Genomic DNA, 20,558 nt, shown 5'->3' with positions numbered 1-20,558 from the left:
CGTGACCATAGTGCCGGCTCACCTCTGAGAAAAATCAGCGAAAAAGATTCGCTGCGCGGGCCGGAAATAAATGCAGCCTAAAACACTTTTCATTTAATTAATTCATTGGTGGGGTTTAACGTCCCAAAACTACGATCTGATTAGGAGAGACGCCGTAGTGGAGGACTCCTAAAACACGTATATTTCCTCTTTGCATGGGAATATACAACCAAACAACGCTGCTATCTTAAATATCCAGTCGACGTTTACTCAACCTACTAAGAAGCGTCGTAATGTTGGCTTCCCATTCTAATTGGCTCAATTCATTTCTTCCCGTGCTATGCGATAACTCGGTGTTATATGCGATAGCTCGATAACTATGCGATAACCCGATTACAACATAACGAATAGTTAGGCCGTGGTTTAAAGGGACACCAAAGAGGCAAACGATTTTTCTCACATTAGTAAATTACTCTATCACAATTGCAAAATCACCGCGCTTGCCGCGAAAAGACGCTTGGTAAGCGAAGAAGCACGCGAGAAGAAAACGCGGGTGGCGACGCCACCTTGAAATTCCCGCACTTAAACCCCGTAACATCATAGACTTCGACGGAGTCTACTAAGTCCTACGTAGTTCCTGATCAGTAAAAATGAAGTATATTGCACTCTCAGGAGGCCACAGACTTAACATACCATGTTTCAGGAAAGTTCGTTGCGCCCATGGCGCCAAAATACGGAAAATACAATTCGAATTCCGTGACGTCACGTGCGGAGATTTCCGCGCGAAATTTAAAAACGAAACTGTTACGTTGTTTTTTTTCTGCTTTATTATTAATAAACCTATGATGGTGAAATTAACGGCATTAAGAGTTCTCACAGTGCAATTGATTGATCTGAACCGATTCATTGTTTCACTTTAGCCTCCCTTTAAAGCGTCACGAATGGGTTGTTTTACGAATACACTCCTTAACTCGTTCAAAATTAACCCGACACGGTCGTCTAGTTGTTGTGGTGCTCGACTGCTGACAGGCACGTCGCGGGATCGAATCCCGGCCGCGGCGGCCGCATTTTCGATGGAGGCTAAAATGCGTGAGACCCGTGTACTTAGATTTAGGTGCACGTTAAAGGACCCCAGGTGGTCAAAATTTCCGGAGCCCTCCACTACGGCGTCCCTCATAATCATATCGTGGTTTTGGGAGGTTAAACCCCAACAACTAACTCGTTCAACATTGCCTCTCGTCGCTGAATTGGGAGCCTTTCTTGTTGCTAGCTGTCCTGGTTTGCAGGCCTGTTATGAAGCAACGCATACCATAATAATGTAGGTAAGCACGAAAGAACTTCGTTAAGGCTGAGTCCGCTAGATTGTTACCAGTCTATATGAGCGTCGTCAGCGCAATGTTGTGCTTAGGAACAGCCAGAAGTGGCAAGATTGGCGATAACACGTGCCCAGAAAGCTGATATCATGCGACTGGTGACACATTTCAGACAGGCAGTTAACTTTTTGTTCACAGAAAAAAAAGTGCTTCACACTTCGAATGCCACTTAAATTATGCGTGTCAGGTTGGTTACAGATATCGATTTCCTTCAACAACCGACTAACAGTCATCTGCCAACCATTCTAACACAACTCTGATGCACGTTGGGGACCATATTCATGAAAAATGATGAAGCGCGACTCCCAAACACAGCGTAAACTACTAAAAAATATGAATATCTCGTTGTGTGAGAAAGTTTTATATCGCTGTGCAGTGAACCGCTAGTTTTCGTCTATGCGCTTCCTCGAGTCAGACACGTTGAGCTGTCAGACACCTTGCTGCTGTTTTTGTCCAGCTGCTAGCAATTTGTCACCGAGCTAGCTGGCAGCACATCATAGGTAACAACAGCGCACCAGAGGACGGAAGGTTGTCAGAATGGTCCCGTTTGAGCTTGTGTAAGTACCTTCTTTCAGCCTCCCTTTACCTGGTGCACTGTTCTTACGGCAGTATCTCTGCATTTTAGGGGCAGCAGCTGATGCGGCTTCAAGATCCGTACACGTGGTGCGCATGCCTTTTCCGGCTCACCTGGTCGCGATCGTAGACCCTGGGCAGCACTCCGGGCGCCCATTGCACAGCCGTCGAGGCAGCGCTGTGCTCGGCCACGAAACCCACGTACGGTCCGCTGGCAAACGAGGGCGCGTGGTTCTCACGCGACATGAGGACCACGGCCAGCTGGGTGGAGGCCTCCAGCTCAGGATACTCGGCAGTGCCGGAGCTCTCCCGCGCCTGCGAAATGGGCGAAGTGCGTCCACACGAAGAGAATTATTTTAACACGAAATTGTTGTATGCCGGGATCCACCAAGACTTCACTGACGTCATTTCCGTCACGGAAATGACGCTGGTAAAATGCACACGAACAGATGACAAAGAAAAACTAAAATAAAAAAAGCTTCGTTGACGCGGATAACCTGGGAGTCGAACCAACGACCGCTCAGTCTGTGGCGATAGGTGCCGGGCGCACTACCACCTGCGCTACCGACATACATAAACATGGCTGTACAGAGGCGCCTGATATATCTCACACCTTCTCCGCGAGAGAGACGCCAGTGGGAAGTGCAACGCCTTCGCGTTTCAATGACTCAAGCTACGAACGCACCTTCTCAGCGAGACACGCCAGCTGAAAGTGGAACGCCCTCGCGCGTTCAGAGCTCAAGCTACGAACTCTGCCTCTCGCGTTCCTGAAGCGCTGTGAGGTAGTGTATGCTCAACCATACTTTATGTATGTTCGTGTGTGCGTTTGTATGTGTGCGTGTATATATACACAGGCAAAATTAGAAAATTTCGCGACGGGGGGGGGGGGGGGGGATGGGTTGCACCACCCGCTAACCTCCCTGGCTACGCCCCTGGGTTGGGGGGGGGGGGTCAAGCGCCTCTTTTGCACCCCCTCCCGATGTCCGTGGGATCAACCAAGTTCTTTTCAAGTAATCTTTATTTAGTTTTAGTTCTGCGTACGGCTCTCAGGCGCAAGCTCTGCGCCAGGAATGTGCGCAGGTGCTCGACGTAACAAAATCAGAATTCCATGCGGACGTTGCCGTCGCGTGCTAACGTCTCAAATTCTTCGCTGGCCACGTCGGGGGCATCATGTGCCGGTCGCGTACTTCTCTGCTTGCTCGACACCGCCCGATACTTTTCGTGCACTGAACAAAAAATGATAATACACACGCTGAAGCCCTGTGTACTAAAATCGCTGTCACACCTGCTCCTAGGTTCCACAAAGTGCTTGTGTGCAACGTACATCGTTGACTAAATACTCCCCCCTGCTGAATGAAATTCGGCTTGAAGAGGCCGCCACCGTCACACGTATTCGCTTATTCATTCGTAGTTCCTTATAGAACGCCGAGGGGGCGCCTCATAAGGAGTGGGTTTTCCCACACAACAATGTTGTCCCGATTAATAATGTGAACTTACATTCGATATGCTATGCTCGAAACTTCACGGTCAGGTGATAATGGCGATGAATGCACGCCAGGGTGATGGAATCTTGAAACATGAACGCGAACAGGAATTGTTAACGTGACGTCACGTAAGGCAGATCACCTCCATTGTCACAGATTCCATAGCGTGGTTACAGATAAACTTTTAATAATAATATCTGGCGTTTAACGTCCCAAAACCACGATATGATTATGAGAGACGCCGTAGTGGAGAGCTCCGGAAATTTCGACCACCTGGGGTTCTTTAACGTGCACATAAATCTAAGTACACCGGCCTCAAACATTTTCGACTCCATCGAAAATGCAGCCGCCGCGGCCGGGATTCGATCCCGCGACCTTCGGGTCAGCAGTCGAGCGAACAGATAAACTTTTCATGGAAAACGCGCAGCTTTTAACCGTGCTCGTTGCGCAGCACTATAGCGGCCCCCATGATGCGAAAAAGACGAGGACACATGAAATGAATGTTTTTCACGTCTTTGCATTATCATCGTTTATCGTGCCACGGTATTGTCAATTAGCTAACAAAATAGAACAAGAAACAAGTGCTTTGGTACTTATTACACAGCAAAGGTGTACATAGAGCCTCGAATCGCGTACCATGACTTTGAGGATGTACACCGCCGTGCCACCGTACTTATCGGCCAACTCCGATATTGGTCGAGTCGTCTTCACTTCGCCAGTCTGCGGGTCGACGCCGAAGTGGCTTGACCATGGGTTCTCTGCGGTCGGAAGGTATTAATTACATAATTATAACGAGCCTAGTACCTATGCGAAAATCATTCACGTCATTCCATACAAATACCACAAAATAGTGCTTTTGCTAAAGAGAAACAGTGAAGACTGGATTTTTTTTCAGCGCAGTTACAACCTTCTGAACGATCACACCAGCTATCCCTGAGTACTGTGCATTGTTTTCTTTTTAACCGTCGAGGTGGCTCAGTGGCTGTAACGTTGTACTGCTGAGCACGAGGCCGCTGGTTTCATACCACGACGCACAAACGCATCGAGGTATGATTTGTTGCGGCGGTATAACCAGCGTTTTCTAAATGCGCTTCGTTGAATAGTTAACACAAAATAACGGCGAAAGAGAGTTTAGGCGCCAAGTCGACCTGTCCCTGAAGCGCGTCACGGGCCGAGTGTCATTGCGGTCGAGTTTGTCAGCGCGATGCCAGCGCGGCGTGCATGGACGTGACCGCAGCGCCCACGCAATTTCATACTGGTCAGGATCACTGTATCGTCTAACCGTTCAGGCAGAGGTGCTCGGGGCTTGCTATAAATGACCACACTCTTCCCGTTTCTTTCTTTTTTCTCTCTTCCTGTATTCCCTTCTTTCTTTCCTTCTTTCTGTCTTTGTCGTGTTGTTTAAAGAAATACACCTGCTGGGAAAGGCCATACTGGTTCCAAAAGCGCGTGACCTTATGTTAGATAGGAGGTCGCAACATTTAGTTTCGTGACACGACAAGTAGTGGCAACAAAGCAAAGCAAAAAAAAGGCAAATGGTTCTCCGCTATTCTCCGTCATTTGAGTAACAGACCCTCACTGGTTTAGGCATGCACCGCCGTTTTCCGGTTCGCTGAGGGCGTGCATTAGACATGCGCGGACATCAATTACACCGGTCTATTTAGAGGAAGCGTGAATGAATTTAATACGAAAGAGGCGGACAGACATAGCACTTTACCAATTAAAGTAGTCTGAGCGAATATGTTTCTTGAAGTATGACGTCTGTTTTAATAGAGGTACAAAGCTTTGTGACGTATACAGGTGATTGATTAAGTAATATATTTAAGGGCCGAAGGCTACACTCCGTCCATGGGATATGCCGCATGCAGTCGGTGGCTGCAGATTGATGGCTCATCAGGTGGCGCCTAAATTTTAGCAGATGGCCGAATTTGTGCCGAATTTAGTGCTATGTAAAAAGGGCTTTTATGGCACTGTTTGTGTGCGCGCGTGTGCCGCCTGAGTTCCTCAACTATCTCTTGTGATAGTTGGCTGAATGTAGCAAACCATCCAGTTTAATTGAAATCATTAAAAACCGAAATTCTTCACGCAGCAACAGATTTTGCAGCCATCCTGCATGCTAATTTGTCTTATGGGCTCAGTACCTTTGTCGAGCAGATATGTCAAGTTTCTGGGATTGCCGTAGTCACCGTCGACTGCTGTAAGCTTCAGGACGCTTGTACCCTGCAAAAAGGCGAATCGCGAACAGCGCAACAATAATTAGTGGACAAAATTATATAAAGAGGTAAAAGATGGTCCCTATGAGACAGTAACATTGTTTGCCATACCGAAGTTAAGCAACGTATCAAGACGAAAATCCAGACGAAAATCAAATATAAATCATGTATAAATAAATGAAGTATATAAATATAAATCAAGACGAAAAGAAAAATAAAGCAGCACAAAGCGGCCATTCCAATGATAGTGAATCTGTGCATCATTTCTTCTTAACCTGCAGATTGTTTACCACTCAAAGGAAAAGACTTCTAGACGAACCCCTCCGAAGGATGGACCTAAATTTATCACTTCCGGTGGTTCTTTCCTTTGGCGCTACTGTACTGGGTTTTAGCCACAGGAACGTTTGCAATGCCGTATGTGATTTCCTACGTGAGACAAAGCGAATTGAATGTTAAGGTTATCTAAATTCAGTTTTTTACCCCTTAAATTTTTTCCCTCTTTTTTTATTCTTTTCCTTTCCGTAATTAAGCTAATGAGTTACTTCAAAAGTTATTGTTTCTAAACAATTTTAGAATATAAACAATTTTATTTATATAACAATGCACCACACGTTTCATGGCCGATCCCCCGCGGTGGGTTGCGCCAGTTTACAAGGATCAACCAACCAACCAACCTTCTAGTCCAAGTTTGCTTACGTGCATAATGCTTGACAGTGCGAACGGAGAACAATGCGGGATAATTAATACGAACGCAAATGACCACACTAATAAAAACTTTGCTGCTTGCGACTGATGATATGAGAGAGGTATGCGAGACTACCAGCCGTCTGAAATTCGATACTTTGTGTCATTGACGTTTTCCCGCTCTTATGTTTTCCAGTACCATTGAATTAAGTAATTCTTATCCGTATTCGGTGTCGTCTAATAAGTCATAAAAAGTGCAGGCGCACTTGCAGAAGCAAGCACACAAACAATAATTCGATGTTTCCGCCGGAGACCGGCATTGGAAGATTCGTTAATTTTAATTTGCGCTTATGTTCCTTACAAAGCCGTTTTAAAGTTCAGTATATTCGTGACAAAATTCCCTCGTTTTTATTCTAACATGTTGAAGTAACATACGACTTCCTTTCATAACATTAGTTGAGCAGCTTTGGTGCTTCAGCATCAAACGCAAGCAGGGTGACATTGATCTGTTTACGGAAATTGAGTTCCCTTGAGGGTGACGTTTAAAAGAAGAATCAAAACAAGGTGACCAGTGCAGAAAGCTTGCGTTGATGAAGACGATACGTGTCTACACGAATTTAATCAGCACTTATCGGTATTTCACTATCTATGGCCAACCTTACGCGCCATTACTGGTTGCATGCCAGCGCACGAACGCATGCGCAGCCATTAAAGTTACCTACGGGTGGTGCCGAGTCCGAAACCGTGACGACAGGCGGGACGTCCAGGAAGTGCGGCGGGGTGTCCGGCACGTCCTGAGCCACCACGGCCATGGACAGCACGGCCACGTTGCGCGTGTCGTAGCGCTCGTCCGTCCACGCGTTCTGCAACGAACGTCGTGCGCGCAAAGAGCGCGTCACGGTTCAGTCAAGCACGCGCGCTGTAATATACAGCGAAGATTGCCCCGCGGCCAGAGCGTTTGGTAGCGCAATCATTGGTTTATGCGCTTAAGTGCGCACGCAGATCGTCTTTGAGTAAAGGTCGGCAAGCTCACTCATAAGTCGAGTCACTCAGACTCACTCCGACTCAGACGAACCTGCGAGTCTGGGTGAGTCCGGCTGAGCGAAATTCTATAGTGTGCTTGAGTCCGAGTGAGCCCTGATGGGTATAACGTTGGTGAATCCGAGTGCAAGTGGGTCCGGCTGACTATAATTATCGTGTGTTTGAGTTAGAGTGAGTCGAGTAGAGCAGGGTTTTAGTATGTCTGAGTCCGAGTGTCACAGCATCCGTTGCAAGGCGGAATCGTTGGCGTGGTAAGGATGCGATGAATTTCCGCGCATATCAAGCGGCCACACGTGGCGGTTCCTATCTCTTGTCGCTCCGTTCATTTACTTCAACGAGACTTCGTAGTAAGGTAATCAGGTTACGAACCGTTGACGACAAACAAAGCGGCTTCGCTACGACATAGAGGGAGTGAGAGCCTCCAATTACGGTTGTGTTTCGGGCTGCGTATCGGGCTGCGTATCGCACAGGTGGTACTTTGCCACGGTCCGAGGAGGTGCCGCGACTCCAAGATCTCTCGCTCTGAGTAGTAACGGGAACAATCATACAGGACGTGTCCTAACCCTTCCTTTGTATTTAACATGTCGAGCACTCCGGAGAGTCCGGCTGTCTAATCTTATACTTGTAGGCAACGTTGAGCCGGATATATTGAACGTCTTGCCTGCTTAATCCTCGCGGCATATAAAAGCTACAAGGTGGGTCTATTTTGTGCAGCGGTTCTAACAGCCCATCCGTGCGAAGCAGTTGCATAGATGCGGGACTTTCTCTACAAGAACGTACAGCTTATGCAAGGGTCCGCGGTATGGAGAAGTTATCTCCTATCAAGAAATTGAAGCCAGATAATTTGCGATGACGCAGAAAAGAAATTTGGTTAAGAGGAATACGTTGTTCATAAAGTAAATTTGAGTACGGTGGGGGTATATATGCTCGGGCCCATACCAACAGCTATATTCGTTAACGCGTTGGCTATTTCACGCCGAGGATGTAAGGCGGCCGAGAGTCTACGTTAATCGTGTGCAGTCGTCTGAATGCCTCTCTGCGACTTTCACTGATTTGTCTAAGCGGCGTCGTAGGAGAAAGCGGGGCGCCTGGCAAACGGGAGCCGAAACCGAAAGAAACTAAACAGAAAATATACGCGGCCTTACCAGCGCGAGGATGTCGAGTTCGTACACTTTACGGGTCTCGTAGTCGAGAAGCTCGATGAGTTGGATCACTGCCTTGCTTGTGCCGCGTGGACCAAACTCGTAACGGATCTTGAACTTGTCGGAACCCTGTGTGCGAAGACAAAGCCAGTTTCCGTTTTATTTTATACCGCTTCGACTTCCAGCTCTTTTTTTATCTCTACTTTTTAGATCGTCACCTTATTTCTATCTGAAGTTGCCTTAATCACCAAGGATAGGAAGGGCTAATTTACAGCATACCCTGAGTTCAAAGGTCACCGGCAAGTTGCTGTTTTCACGCTCTCTCGCCGTCACGTATCCGATGCTGCTGTTGACCTTCGTGTTCTGCAAAAAAAATGAGAATAAACAACAACAACACAACAACAACAACAACAACAACAACAACAACAACAACAACAACAACAACAACAACAACAACAACAACAACAACAACAAAGAAGAAAGAAAAGGAAAAAGAAAGAAAAGATAACCCGTGAACGGTTGTAAGGGTTCTCTGCCACTGAGAGCATGCGATCAAAATTTGATGCTGTATTTAGTCCGTTGTATGCCTGCATATGGTATTACTCGGTAATGTTTTTTTACACGCATATGCAGCTGTGAATGGTTTGTTCATGCGCCGCTACTACGGCAAATTGCACATTGCGTTGGGCGGTAATGAAACCTGAAGCAGAAGTTTGTCGAAGGAACGACATGCGCGGCTCTTTGCAATAACTAAGTAGTGTGGATTTCTAGGCCACTTGGCACATTATCTCACCGAATGGGAACATAAATTTTTGACATATCTTTAATGTTACTAGGCGTCGCCCCTGCTAAGGCCCTGTTAATGGGTGATGGGGTAGGCAAGTTATTTTTACATGTTTTCACTGCATTTGGTTCTTCACGCATGCGCGGCGGAATTTCTATATGATACGTTTGTAATAGACTTCAGTTATAACTGCAGCCTTTGTCCTGTACGTTTCTTTTTATGTGTGCCCGCGTAGTTTTGTTTGGACAGTGTTTAAGTGCAACGTAATGGAATGTCAAATTCCCACGTACTCGTTAAACTTCAGCACAATTTTACCTATAAAAAAATCTTCAGCAGAAAAATGCAGCAGAAAAGTTCAATCAATTTTTTACGCACGCTTTTTTTGGTTTGTTAGGACGTTAATCATAACTCCAGTAAGCGTGAAACTTGGGAACCCCTGGTGGAATGGTGTGTTGTAGCAATGTCGAAAGCTGGGCTAGATGGTGCATTATTGAAGATGAATAACTAGCTAAAACACCACCTATACGTTACCACCATCTATACGTTACTCAGTGATCAATTGGAGTGCGTGGCTTCCTGCACTGGTTGCGCTACCGGTGAGCTCTCGTGAAAGTGAACTGGTACACTGTGGTACACGCTGAGGGTGAAATCGCGAGTGACGCATGGTAGCTGCGTACGGCCGACATTCGTTTGGTCTATGTCAGTAAGAATTGTTGCAGATTTACGTGCCAAAACCACGACATGATTATGAAGCATGCCGTAGTGGGGGGCTTCGGAAATTTCGACCACCTGGGGTTCTTTAACGGGCTGTGAAATCTAGGTACACGGGCCTCTAGCATTTTCGCGTCTATCGAAAATGCGACCGCCGTGACTGGGATTGAACCCGCGTCGTTCGGATCTGCAGGTCCGTGTTTAATGGAGACGCCAGCATAGCGCTGCCAGCCGTGGCTTTATAACAAAGTTCACGCGCGAAGCCGTGCAGTGTGGCTGCGCTGCGGCCACTTTCACGGTTGGATCATGGTTGGGCGCGCGTTGCGAAGGACTCGAATGCGCATTTATCGCATTTTACATGCGCTTTTTTAAATAAATTATTTGACTAACATGATCGAATGCAGTCGGAGCCTTTGCTTTATTTGCCCTTCGATTCTTTTTTTCTTTCTTTAAAAGCCTTAACCAATCCTTCTCCGCCAGTTGCTCTTAGTTTTCCTGAACGACCAGTTTGGCGCTAGCACATTATTTATTTGTCAACAGGGTTCATCACGTTCGCTCGTTAAAAAAAAAAACACATATTGAAAACACAGACAGAACGAATGCCGACCGGGTGAAGTCACCATGCGTCTCATTTATGCTCTCGCCTGCACCGTAATACCACAATGCACTAGGTGCCTTTCACGATAGCTCACAGCGGCGGAACAAGCGTAGGCAGCCACTACCTACGACTATTTCATGTTTTAATCGCCGAGGGCTGTACACACAAATAGAAGGTGACGGTGAGAAGTTTTCATTGTCCTGGCGTTGTTTTCCTTCTCGTAATATTGAAATTTTCAGTTTTCTTCAGAAGGACGTACTTCGTACCGATAACCTCTTGATGCACCGAACAAGTTACTGAGGCCTAACGTATACATGAGAGTACAATCATCTTTCGAAGTTCAAGTCATGAGAGATAAGATTGACAGCAGTGACATAGTTGCTGCAGACTCACCTCTGGCACCCGCAATAACGTGCTGTAATCCACGAAAGGATGCGGAAGTCCTGTGCCGTTGGTGACGATGATTGTCGATTCTACCTCAGTTGTCTATAAACAGGAACATTTCGAAATAGCGTCAGAAAAGGTGCGATGTTGCGAATATAGAAACACATTTCGTTTTTCGCTGCTACCGATATAACGAAAGCTGAGAACAGACACTTTCGCGCGTGCGCTGCTCGCAAGTTAAAGGGACACTAAAGGCAAATAACAATTTATGTCAGAGTGAAAGCCCAATGTATGACAACTTCTAAAACGGCAATATTATCAAGAGCAGTGCCCTACTTACCGAGAAATTAAGCTAAATGTATCACATGATGAGCGCCACGAGTGGGACATTTTCGAAGTGATCCCGATGACGTAGGGAAGTCGGCCTACAATAAATCACTAGTTATCAAACTAGCAGCAGTAAAAAAAGAACATGCCGAGCATCAAAAGACGCAATAAAATGCTGTTTGTTCGTTTCCGCTTGATTCATGGAAAACAAAACCTCCGTGGCGTTGCCATGGGGAACGGCGCGCGTGGTTCAAAGGTTTCGTTTTCGCCGAACTGTGCCTCGCCCGTCTCAGTGGTAGTTTCGGGATCGCGTACTGCCGTGCGTGTTTTGCGCGCTCGTGAAAGTCGCTCTGACAGAAAGTTCGACAAAATGCCGCATGCGTGTGATATTGCCGGATGCCTGGTGCACAACGCCAGTGCTGCAGCAAGGAAACCAGTGTGTCTTTTCACTGGGTGCCGCGGAATGAACCCTTACGCTCGAAGTGGCTTAGTGTCATGCCATTGCGCCAGTGTGCTAAACAGTCAAAACCTCTGCGTGTGTGCTCGCTGCACTTTCGTACTGAGGATTACGAGACCAACCACAACTTGGTGACGGCTTTTAATGTGCCCATCCGAGCAAGTCTTTGCCGCAGCGCCGTTGTTGCTACTGTGGGTCCCGCTACTTCCGCTCGGCTGCTACTAGTGTCGGCGGCCGCGCAGTAAAAGCGGGCAACGTTGGGCACGGCAGCAGTGACGTATGAGAGTCGTATTTTCAGGCGGGAGATTTGAAGCGCGCTAACGCGATGCGGACCACTAAAAACGTGATTTTATTTCAAAATAAGCACTTCCTTGGCACAAAAGCAGCACTACGAGGTTTCTGGACCGCTATTTCAACAATCAACGTCGACTTAATATTTGCCTTTAGTGTCCCTTTAAGTGGGCCCTGACACGCTGCCTATACATATAGTACCATCAGTAAAAAGTGGTGACAGTGCATTTGTGTCTGTACAGTCATGTCGGGCGATTTCACCAAAAGTGCTTTCTAGGAACTAAGATGGTTAAGAAAATTAAGCGTGACAATTCTGATGATGCTAATGATATTTAATGATATCTGTCTTGTAACGGGGATGCGACAAATGGTTACCTGTAACCTGCTTGATCTTTATGTCTTACTACATTTTTTTGCAGTCGAGCATTTTGAATATCTATACTTTGTATTCTTTCTTTTTATTAACAATTTCGTATGCGAATTTACATACGCTTGTAACGTTCTCGACCCCATACTTTTGATCTACTCCGAACGTCCCTAGCTGACTTTGACCGCTGTCAAGTCAATGCTCTAGACAACTCTGAAACTCAGCGATTGTGGGAGGTGGCTGTTCCGTCCGGTCTTGGCTGGATGGATATCGCTGCATACATGCGTGCTGAGTCGTCTCTAGATCTTTGCGTTTTCTCTATTTTGAACACATACATTCTCTAGACACAAATATCAGCTTATCTAGCAGCCATGAGCAAAAAAAAAAACAAAAAAAGAAAGACCACCCCCCCCCCCCCCCCCGAAGCAGCGGCGCTGCAACACGCAGGTTTTAGCAAATATCCAATCATACATTGATTGATTGATTGATTGATTGATTGATTGATTGAGTGATTGAGTGATTCAGGCTTTATTCAAGACAATGAACAATTAATTGTCTTGGGAGACGTAGCGAAAGGCCCGAAAGGTGCCCTAGTAGGCTACGTCATCCAGACAGCAGCTGAAGGCGTGCGATCTCTCTCGTTTACAAATCATACAGCTGCAAAACACATGTATGGAACACTACACGAAACAATAAATAAGAAAACTACTTTTTTATGCTTGCCGCGAGGAAGTCTTTTTCGCTTTGTAAATATATTCTGCACGTTAAATCAGATATCACACGTCCAATAAGGCTGTTTACTAAGGCCAATTTAGGACAGAAGCGCCTACCAACATTTAATTGTGGGAGACTATGCAGATTGCCTTCTATTGCCCCTTATAGAGAAGGCGACTTTTTTTAGCACTGGCGAAGTGCTACCGTGTAATAGGGTTTCGACAGTGTGGATAGCGCATTGTGCAGGTTACTGAGATCGCTTTATCTTCAATACTAAAGTCACCGAATGTCTCGAGCACGATGCGTTATAACATGCCGCGTGAGAGAGCGACTCACCTCCACACCATCTGTGACGAAGAGTCGTATCGTATATTCTTCTTCCTGTACGCGGGGTAAGCACAAGACAATTCAACTCTGTGTGCAAACGACTGTGATTACAATTTTTCCTTATGTATCATCGTCGAATCCTTTTTTTTTTAATCGCATAGACCCCTTTCTTACTTTCGATAGGAAGGAATTCGTATCCACCCGTTCGCAGGACGGAGCTACAAGAAAATCTATACGGATTTCTCGGAAAGTAAAGCTTCCTAATAGACGGAAAATTCGTCCTGGTCCAGGGATTGAACCCAGGACCAAAGCCCAATCCGCGACGGTCGATCTACCACTTGAGCTAACCAGGAATTAATCGATGATCTGCCATATTCAATGTACATATACTTCGAGTTGTCGAATAAGTCGCCCCGGTATTGGCAATTGCTAGCCTCCAAAATTAGTTCAATCGGTGTATCGAGGTGGATGCCAATTTTCTTTTTAGTAACCCTCCCTTCACCTTGGTGATGCCGCCGAACTCATTTGCTTTTTCATTTCTGTAGAAATGCTTGGCTTTTACTTTTACTTTAGTAGCTAAGCACATGAATATCCCACCTGCAGGCAAGGACTGTATCGGCGACGGTATATGCGCAAGGTATGTTTGTAAACAAGGATTTACCTAGAAGGAAAATGCAGGGTCTAAAGGAGATTACGAGGAACGAAAGTACGCTGGCGAAAGTACGCATACTGTTTTGATCATTTTCATTTTTTTCTTGTTTCTTTCGTAATTCCATATCAGTTATGGGATAGCCGCCTCTAACGCAGTCTACTTTTCCAAGGTTTTCACGCCTAAACAAAAAAAATTCAATTCCTCCAGACTCTACCAATAGAGAGGGAGGAAGAATGAGACAAAATGAATTTCAACTCACCGTGAGAGCTTTCTTGAGAATCACGTCGGCCTGGCTGAACTGGACGGATCGGAACTGAAAGAGTGCCTTACCCACGGCGTCCTGAGCGCCGAAGGTGAGCACGTCTGAGTCGGCGTCGGAACCTTTGAGTCGGTACACGATGGTTCCTGGGCGCAACAACGTGCCCGAAATCAATAATGTAGTGTTCTGGGCTTGTTGGTATGACATCGCGAGACCTACAGCGCATGCAAAGACGAGGACGACGAAGGACATACCGCCTGTGTGTGAGAAGCTCTATGCGACTGAGTGTGTTGTTGTTGTTTCCTCTCATATGGCTCATACCCACACTGGGGGATTGGCCAAGAACTGATTATATAATTTTTTTAAAGTATTTGGAGTATCAATAATGATAAACAGAAAAGCAAATGCAAAAAAGGAAAGAGTGCAATAATTGTTTATTCGTACATTCAGACCAGATAGTCTAATAGTTATCCCGAATATAAATTAGAATAATGAAATCAAATTATAGCCCAACTTTTTTTTTAATATTGAATCATTACTGTTATAAGAATAGTTATACATGTAGGAATTTAAAGATGTATCCGTTCTATTTCGCGAAGGAAACTACAAACAGCATCAAAAGCGCTCCTGTAGCTGAATCCCAGAGCCGAAGCACTGAAGGTAAATACATTGGCAATTGTTAAGTTTAGCCCTAGGTTAGCAAATTGGATATCAACAAGCCTTTTCCTTAGTAATATATAGCGGCGACATGACAAAAATAATGCTCTATTGATTCCATTTCTGAACAAAAATTGACATAGGGGCGATATTGCCATACCAGCCCTGTGTGAATATAGATTTAACGGGGGCACACGGCATCGTAAACCAGTTGCTATGACTTCCATTTGTCTAGTTTAACACCACTGGATTTTTCACAGAAATTTTAAATGAGGAACTCATGTCCATGATGTTATTGATTCTATGGAGTCTGCACGGACTGAACTTTTTCTATATCTAATCGCGGTTATGCTGGCCACTACAGGAAGGACTGAAAGTATCCGACCATTCAATGCAGCTCGCGTTATTGATGATGATGATGATGATGATGATGATGATGACGATGATACTCCTGGGATGATTGGCACCTACCCACTCAGGGGGATCGGCCAAGAGTAGGGCGGATCATATAGTCTGAAATTTTTAAGTGCTAAAAGAGGGTACAGTGTCAATTATAATCAAAAGTTATCTTTAATTAATACTAGTTTTAGATTAGACCGTGCGGCATCACCTCCCAAATGGCCGAAATAATTATGTCATTATGACAATTTAAAAATTATTAGCGGTTGATGTGTCGAATAAGCCGATTTGATTCGCATATGAATTTCTCGATAGCGCTGCATATATTCCCGTCCGAGTGCGCCAGCACAGAAGCCCCAAATGACAACAGTATAGTTGAAGTAACTGGCAGACCAAGGTGCCGCATTACAGTTTCGATGGTTCGCCTTTCTCCTTCCTCGTCTTCCCATGCGCTATAAACCCCGAAATCAGGTGCAGCAACATTGCCCCCCCCCCTTCCCCAAGAAAAAAAAAAAACCTCCCCGGTATAACCAAGGCACAAGACTGACATTTTGCCGTAGAAATCAAGCATGTTAAAAAAAAAATCAGTTTTATGTTCCGTACTGACGCTATAAGTAGCATGTTAAGCAGAACTCGCAGAGTATTGTCATCACTCCTATCGTCTCAGCGATGTAAACTTGGTCAACTCAGCTGTACAACTCAGCTGTAAAATTTTCGTTACCGAGTAGAGTCCCGAAAGAAGCATAGGCTTAGTAACTGATGAAGGAAGCAATTTAACACGATGTTCGTTTAGAGAGTCAAATACGGGAGTTATAGTGAGGGCAGCACAGGCGCAACTGTTTCATGCACAAATATTTCTTGAAAAAGAAAAAGACGTTTTCTTTCTCATACTAACTGAAGTAGACTGTAATCAAAGCACTCAATAGCTGACAGAAGAAAATTAATGTCAAGATGTACCAGCTTTGAAAAGAACAGTTAAAGACATAGCCGAACGTAGTATAAGCACTCGATGTAAAAGGCGCCAAGACGACGACGGACAAGAGAGAGACACACGCAGGGCGCTCGATGTGTGTGTGTGTGTTCCTCTTGCCCGTCGTCGTCTTCACGCCTTTTACCTCCGATCACGCAATACCAACACGCCCACTTGCTTGACCTAACATAGAATAAGGATGACTAGCGATCCTTTTATGCTTGTCGACACAGTGTGCATCGAAATGGATGCACAAAAATCAGTATCAGTATCTAGTCAGGAAGGCCTAGTCAGGCGGCCGACTTAAATTCCCATCCTGTTGCTGCGTCTTGTTTGTTTTGTGATATTACGGTCCCATAACATGCATCTTTCATGAAACATCCTCTTTTGGCTCAGATTAAATTTGTCAAGTCACGCTGCATCGCGATACGGCGTCGACGGAGAACGCATGTAATCCCCGTGAATTGCATTGAATATTTCACTTACAATTTGAACGAGTACAGCACGTGTTCAAAGACCGGCTGGAAGATTCCCATGCTTACCGATCGGCGTTTCTTTAGGAAGCTTGAGCACTCTCATGTTGTGGGAGTAGTCGATATTGGGAGCGTTACCTGAAAGAGAGCGTTCGTGAAATAGAACGTACAATTATATCATTTTCTCTCAGATTGAAGCTCCACAAGTATTATTCACTTCCTTTTTTTTTCAGTTCACGAATTTTGGCTCATGGTACATCGCACAAAAAGGGTCCACTAGGTGAAAAGCGTGTATGAACTTGACTAAGGCTTGCTTATAAGAAAAAAAAAACAGAAAAAAAGCACACAAAGCATTTCAGACCAATACATAACCTAAAGTTTATGTATGTACAGCGCACTGCAAACAATGAAAATTTCACCGCAGACAGAAATACCTAAAAAAATCGCGAATCGATAAAATACCCCGTAACAGATATTGCTATTGCTATACTATTACAACTACTAATAACAGAAAAGCCGTAGGTAACAATGGTAAAACAACTAGTTGAAGACCCAGTACGACCTGATGAATTTCAGTCGCCGCTGTGCATTGGTTCAGCAACAGTCTTTTAAGTCGGCTTTAACACTGAGAATCTACATAATACGCCATTTTTCTCGCCGATCGCGATCGCTTGCAGATACCAGCCGCGCCGGCGACACAACGTATCCTGAACGATCGCGACTCAGACACTCCGAAGGCGAGGAGAGCCTTGAGTTGCACAATTATCTATGCAATTATCTATGAACCAACTTGTCCGAAAATGAATGTCCGGCTTTATACTGAATTTTTGCCGAATTTTATACTGAAGTAATTTGTGTAGGCTACGTCGAGTCTGATCCGGTTAATACCTACTTCATTCAGCCCGCTTAAGCTTAGCGGCATATGAAAGCTACGAGATCGGTCTTTTTGGAGCAGTGGTTCGTGCTGGTTACTTGCGTCGTACCATAAAGATCGCTGCACATTCGTAGCAAATGCTGACACCACTGCATCTTTTCTTTAGAAAGATATACAGCGATTGTCTCTGCTGTAGTGCCATGTGCTGCTTGGGCGGCAAAGTTATATGATTGTAAGGACCGTACCTTCTACATTTCCGATGTCTAGAAGTAGAAGCATGCAGAACCACATGGCAGTCGTACATCTGAAAAGAAGGAGAAAAAAGAAGAACCATGAAAGAAATGAACCACCTGTTCTTGGCCAGTCCCCCGGAGCGGGCACATGCCAATAACTCCTACACTCCGCATCTACATTTATACCTTTCACACATTTTGTTTAGTAGCATGAGCATGGAATGACAGTCTTGTTTCTTTTCCAAGAATATGCGATCCAGCACTTACTTCCGGTTTTAAGAATATTAACCCATATATGCCCAGTGTCGTACATATAGGACGCTTCTGATGCACGCTAACATCGCTATTTCTTTAGCTAATGACTAGCGCCACCTACAGCACATTAAGCAGGCCTCATTCTCAACATGTGCAAGCCTAGACATTGCTTGCTTTTCATGCTGCCACGTGCCGACCGCTTTCTACGGGCAAACGCGTGCTTTGTGTGGAAGACGTCATGGAGAGGAGGAAGTGCAATGTCGGTGTGCACGTGAAATGTTTCAAGGCTTACCACACCCGCACATAGCACCCCTAAGGCCCAGTGTCCTATATGTATAGGACGGCTTCAAAAGCAGTGTCGCGTTTACCTGGCAGTAAATAAAGAACATATGCTTTCTTTTGAGGGTAGAAGTACACTTTTTGTGAAAGAAAATATTTGTTTTGTCATTTTGCTGAGTTTGGGCATATATGGGTTAAAAAAAAAATCGGCAGATCCCACGCATTGTCGGTTTCATGCGAAGCAGTGAGCGAGTACTTCTATGCTGTATTTTATGGCTTTGAGCCAAGCGTTACGAGGTGGATCAACGTGTTTTTGTAAGTGTAGTAGCTGTTGCACATCATGGGCTTACCAGGCACATCGACAACACTGGCGTTTAAAGGGTAACTTATGGTGCGACGTAGCGTCAGCTTACACATTAGGAGCACACACATCAGTATTATCGAAAGTAAGTGCACCTTATGGTGCAGTCATGTGCATATCATACGTAACTTTCGTTAATGTATTCCTCCGGGGTCGTGCAATGCTTCAATATCGCTTGCTGAGTCATAGGAATACATATGTAATGTTAATTACACTGCTATAAAAGCGGAGCCAACACTGGAACCATACACGTAAATCTGATATGACACCTGTATCGTAGCAGGAGATATGTAGTGTTTATTGCTTTCTTGTAAAATTAGATAGCCAGCACCACAACCAAAATTGATGTTGCACCGACATTACGTCTGCATAGGCTGTTTTTCCGAACCAGTTTATAGACCTGACGTGGCTCTGTGGTGGAATACCTGATTGTCACGCAAAACACTTGGGTTCGATTCCTGCTGGGATCCTAATTTTTATTCTATCCATTGACGCTGCCGATGCCGATTTTTCTTAACGCTCTCGCATTTAAATTGCCAATGTCTGTTCTCGCCGTTCCTGGGTAGATATAAACTGTCAATCAACTTTGGCGCATACCCGTACACCGCGGCCCGTGGTAAACGGGTATGCGCCACGCGTGTCTGGAGGAAAAGGTTTGGAGACGTACGCGACAGGATTTTCACGTTATTCATGTCATCACCAGACCGTCATATTAGTCAAATTCTCTTACTCTCTCATGCCGATTTTGGTCTACACCAAGTTAAGGAGGCGATCATGAGAGCACCCAGACGTAGGCGGATAGATAGATAGATAGATAGATGGAAACGCTCAAAGTTCCAAAGGTTTGCTATGAAATGCTTCGCATTAAAAAGTATTCTAAAATATAGAAATATATTGTTCTGGTTCAGGGTAATATGATATGATACCGGAAGATAACTTTAAATATGATAAGAGCCAATTAACTGCCAGACTATTTAATGAAAATTAATTGATTGAGTTCATTGGAAGAATGCGAGAAGCTGTAGAGCAACTTGTTCCTGGGCGAGTTGGTGCCTATGTCTGCTCTACATGTTAATCCTGGCGCAATGGTTGAAACAGGAGGAAATGGCAGAAAAGAGACAGAGTAGCGCCAACTACCAACTGTTTATTGATAGTCAAACCTGGAAAACGAAGTAAGCTTCCAAGGATGCTCAGTGGCCTGAAAGTGTGACGTCAGACATGTCATTACAGAAGCTGTCCATCAAAAAACCATGATACAGATCTATATAGCACAACTGACGTGTCGCTGACGGCAAGTGTACTACGAACCACGCGCTATATATATAGAACGCTTGTAGGAGAGATATGGAGAGATAAATGAGGGAAAGGCAGGGAGGTTAGCAGGAATTGAAAAAAAATTTGTTTGCTGCCCTACACTAGGGGAGTGGAAATAAATATGAAAGAAGAGAGATGAAGCAGGCGTGCAATAAATAAATAAATAAATAAATAAATAAATAAATAAATAAATAAATAAATAAATAAATAAATAAATGCAGTGCCTCATGCAGTGCTGTCGCGAACCACCCTGCAGCAAAAGCCAGTCACTGACAAGCTGATGCTCTAGCGGCACGATTTGTTATACGATTCAGCGACGTCACACACGTTGGCGTACTAATTATGCGATTAGTCCCATCGAGCGAATCATAGTTTTACATAAA

At 45.0% G+C, this 20,558-nt stretch overlaps 1 protein-coding gene across 1 annotated transcript in view; it reads right to left on the bottom strand.

Annotated features, from left to right (window-relative positions):
- Positions 1-18,034, bottom strand: part of LOC119384025 (uncharacterized) — a 50,605-nt gene extending 32,571 nt beyond the window's left edge. Inside the window, exons 1-11 of the mRNA XM_049412007.1 lie at positions 17,979-18,034; positions 16,929-16,997; positions 14,361-14,506; positions 13,459-13,503; positions 10,976-11,068; positions 8,769-8,852; positions 8,493-8,618; positions 7,029-7,169; positions 5,551-5,629; positions 4,046-4,167; positions 2,040-2,240 (exon numbers count right to left, since the gene is read on the bottom strand). Coding sequence (XP_049267964.1) covers positions 2,040-2,240; positions 4,046-4,167; positions 5,551-5,629; positions 7,029-7,169; positions 8,493-8,618; positions 8,769-8,852; positions 10,976-11,068; positions 13,459-13,503; positions 14,361-14,506; positions 16,929-16,997; positions 17,979-18,024 — 1,152 coding nt within the window. The 5' untranslated portion in view covers positions 18,025-18,034. The remainder of the gene's footprint in view (positions 1-2,039; positions 2,241-4,045; positions 4,168-5,550; positions 5,630-7,028; positions 7,170-8,492; positions 8,619-8,768; positions 8,853-10,975; positions 11,069-13,458; positions 13,504-14,360; positions 14,507-16,928; positions 16,998-17,978) is intronic.
- Positions 18,035-20,558: the final 2,524 nt, after the last annotated feature.

The sequence above is a fragment of the Rhipicephalus sanguineus genome, chromosome 1, assembly GCF_013339695.2.
Source record: "Rhipicephalus sanguineus isolate Rsan-2018 chromosome 1, BIME_Rsan_1.4, whole genome shotgun sequence".
Taxonomy (NCBI): Eukaryota; Metazoa; Arthropoda; class Arachnida; order Ixodida; family Ixodidae; genus Rhipicephalus; species Rhipicephalus sanguineus.
This window is presented reverse-complemented; position numbering and strand designations above follow the sequence as displayed.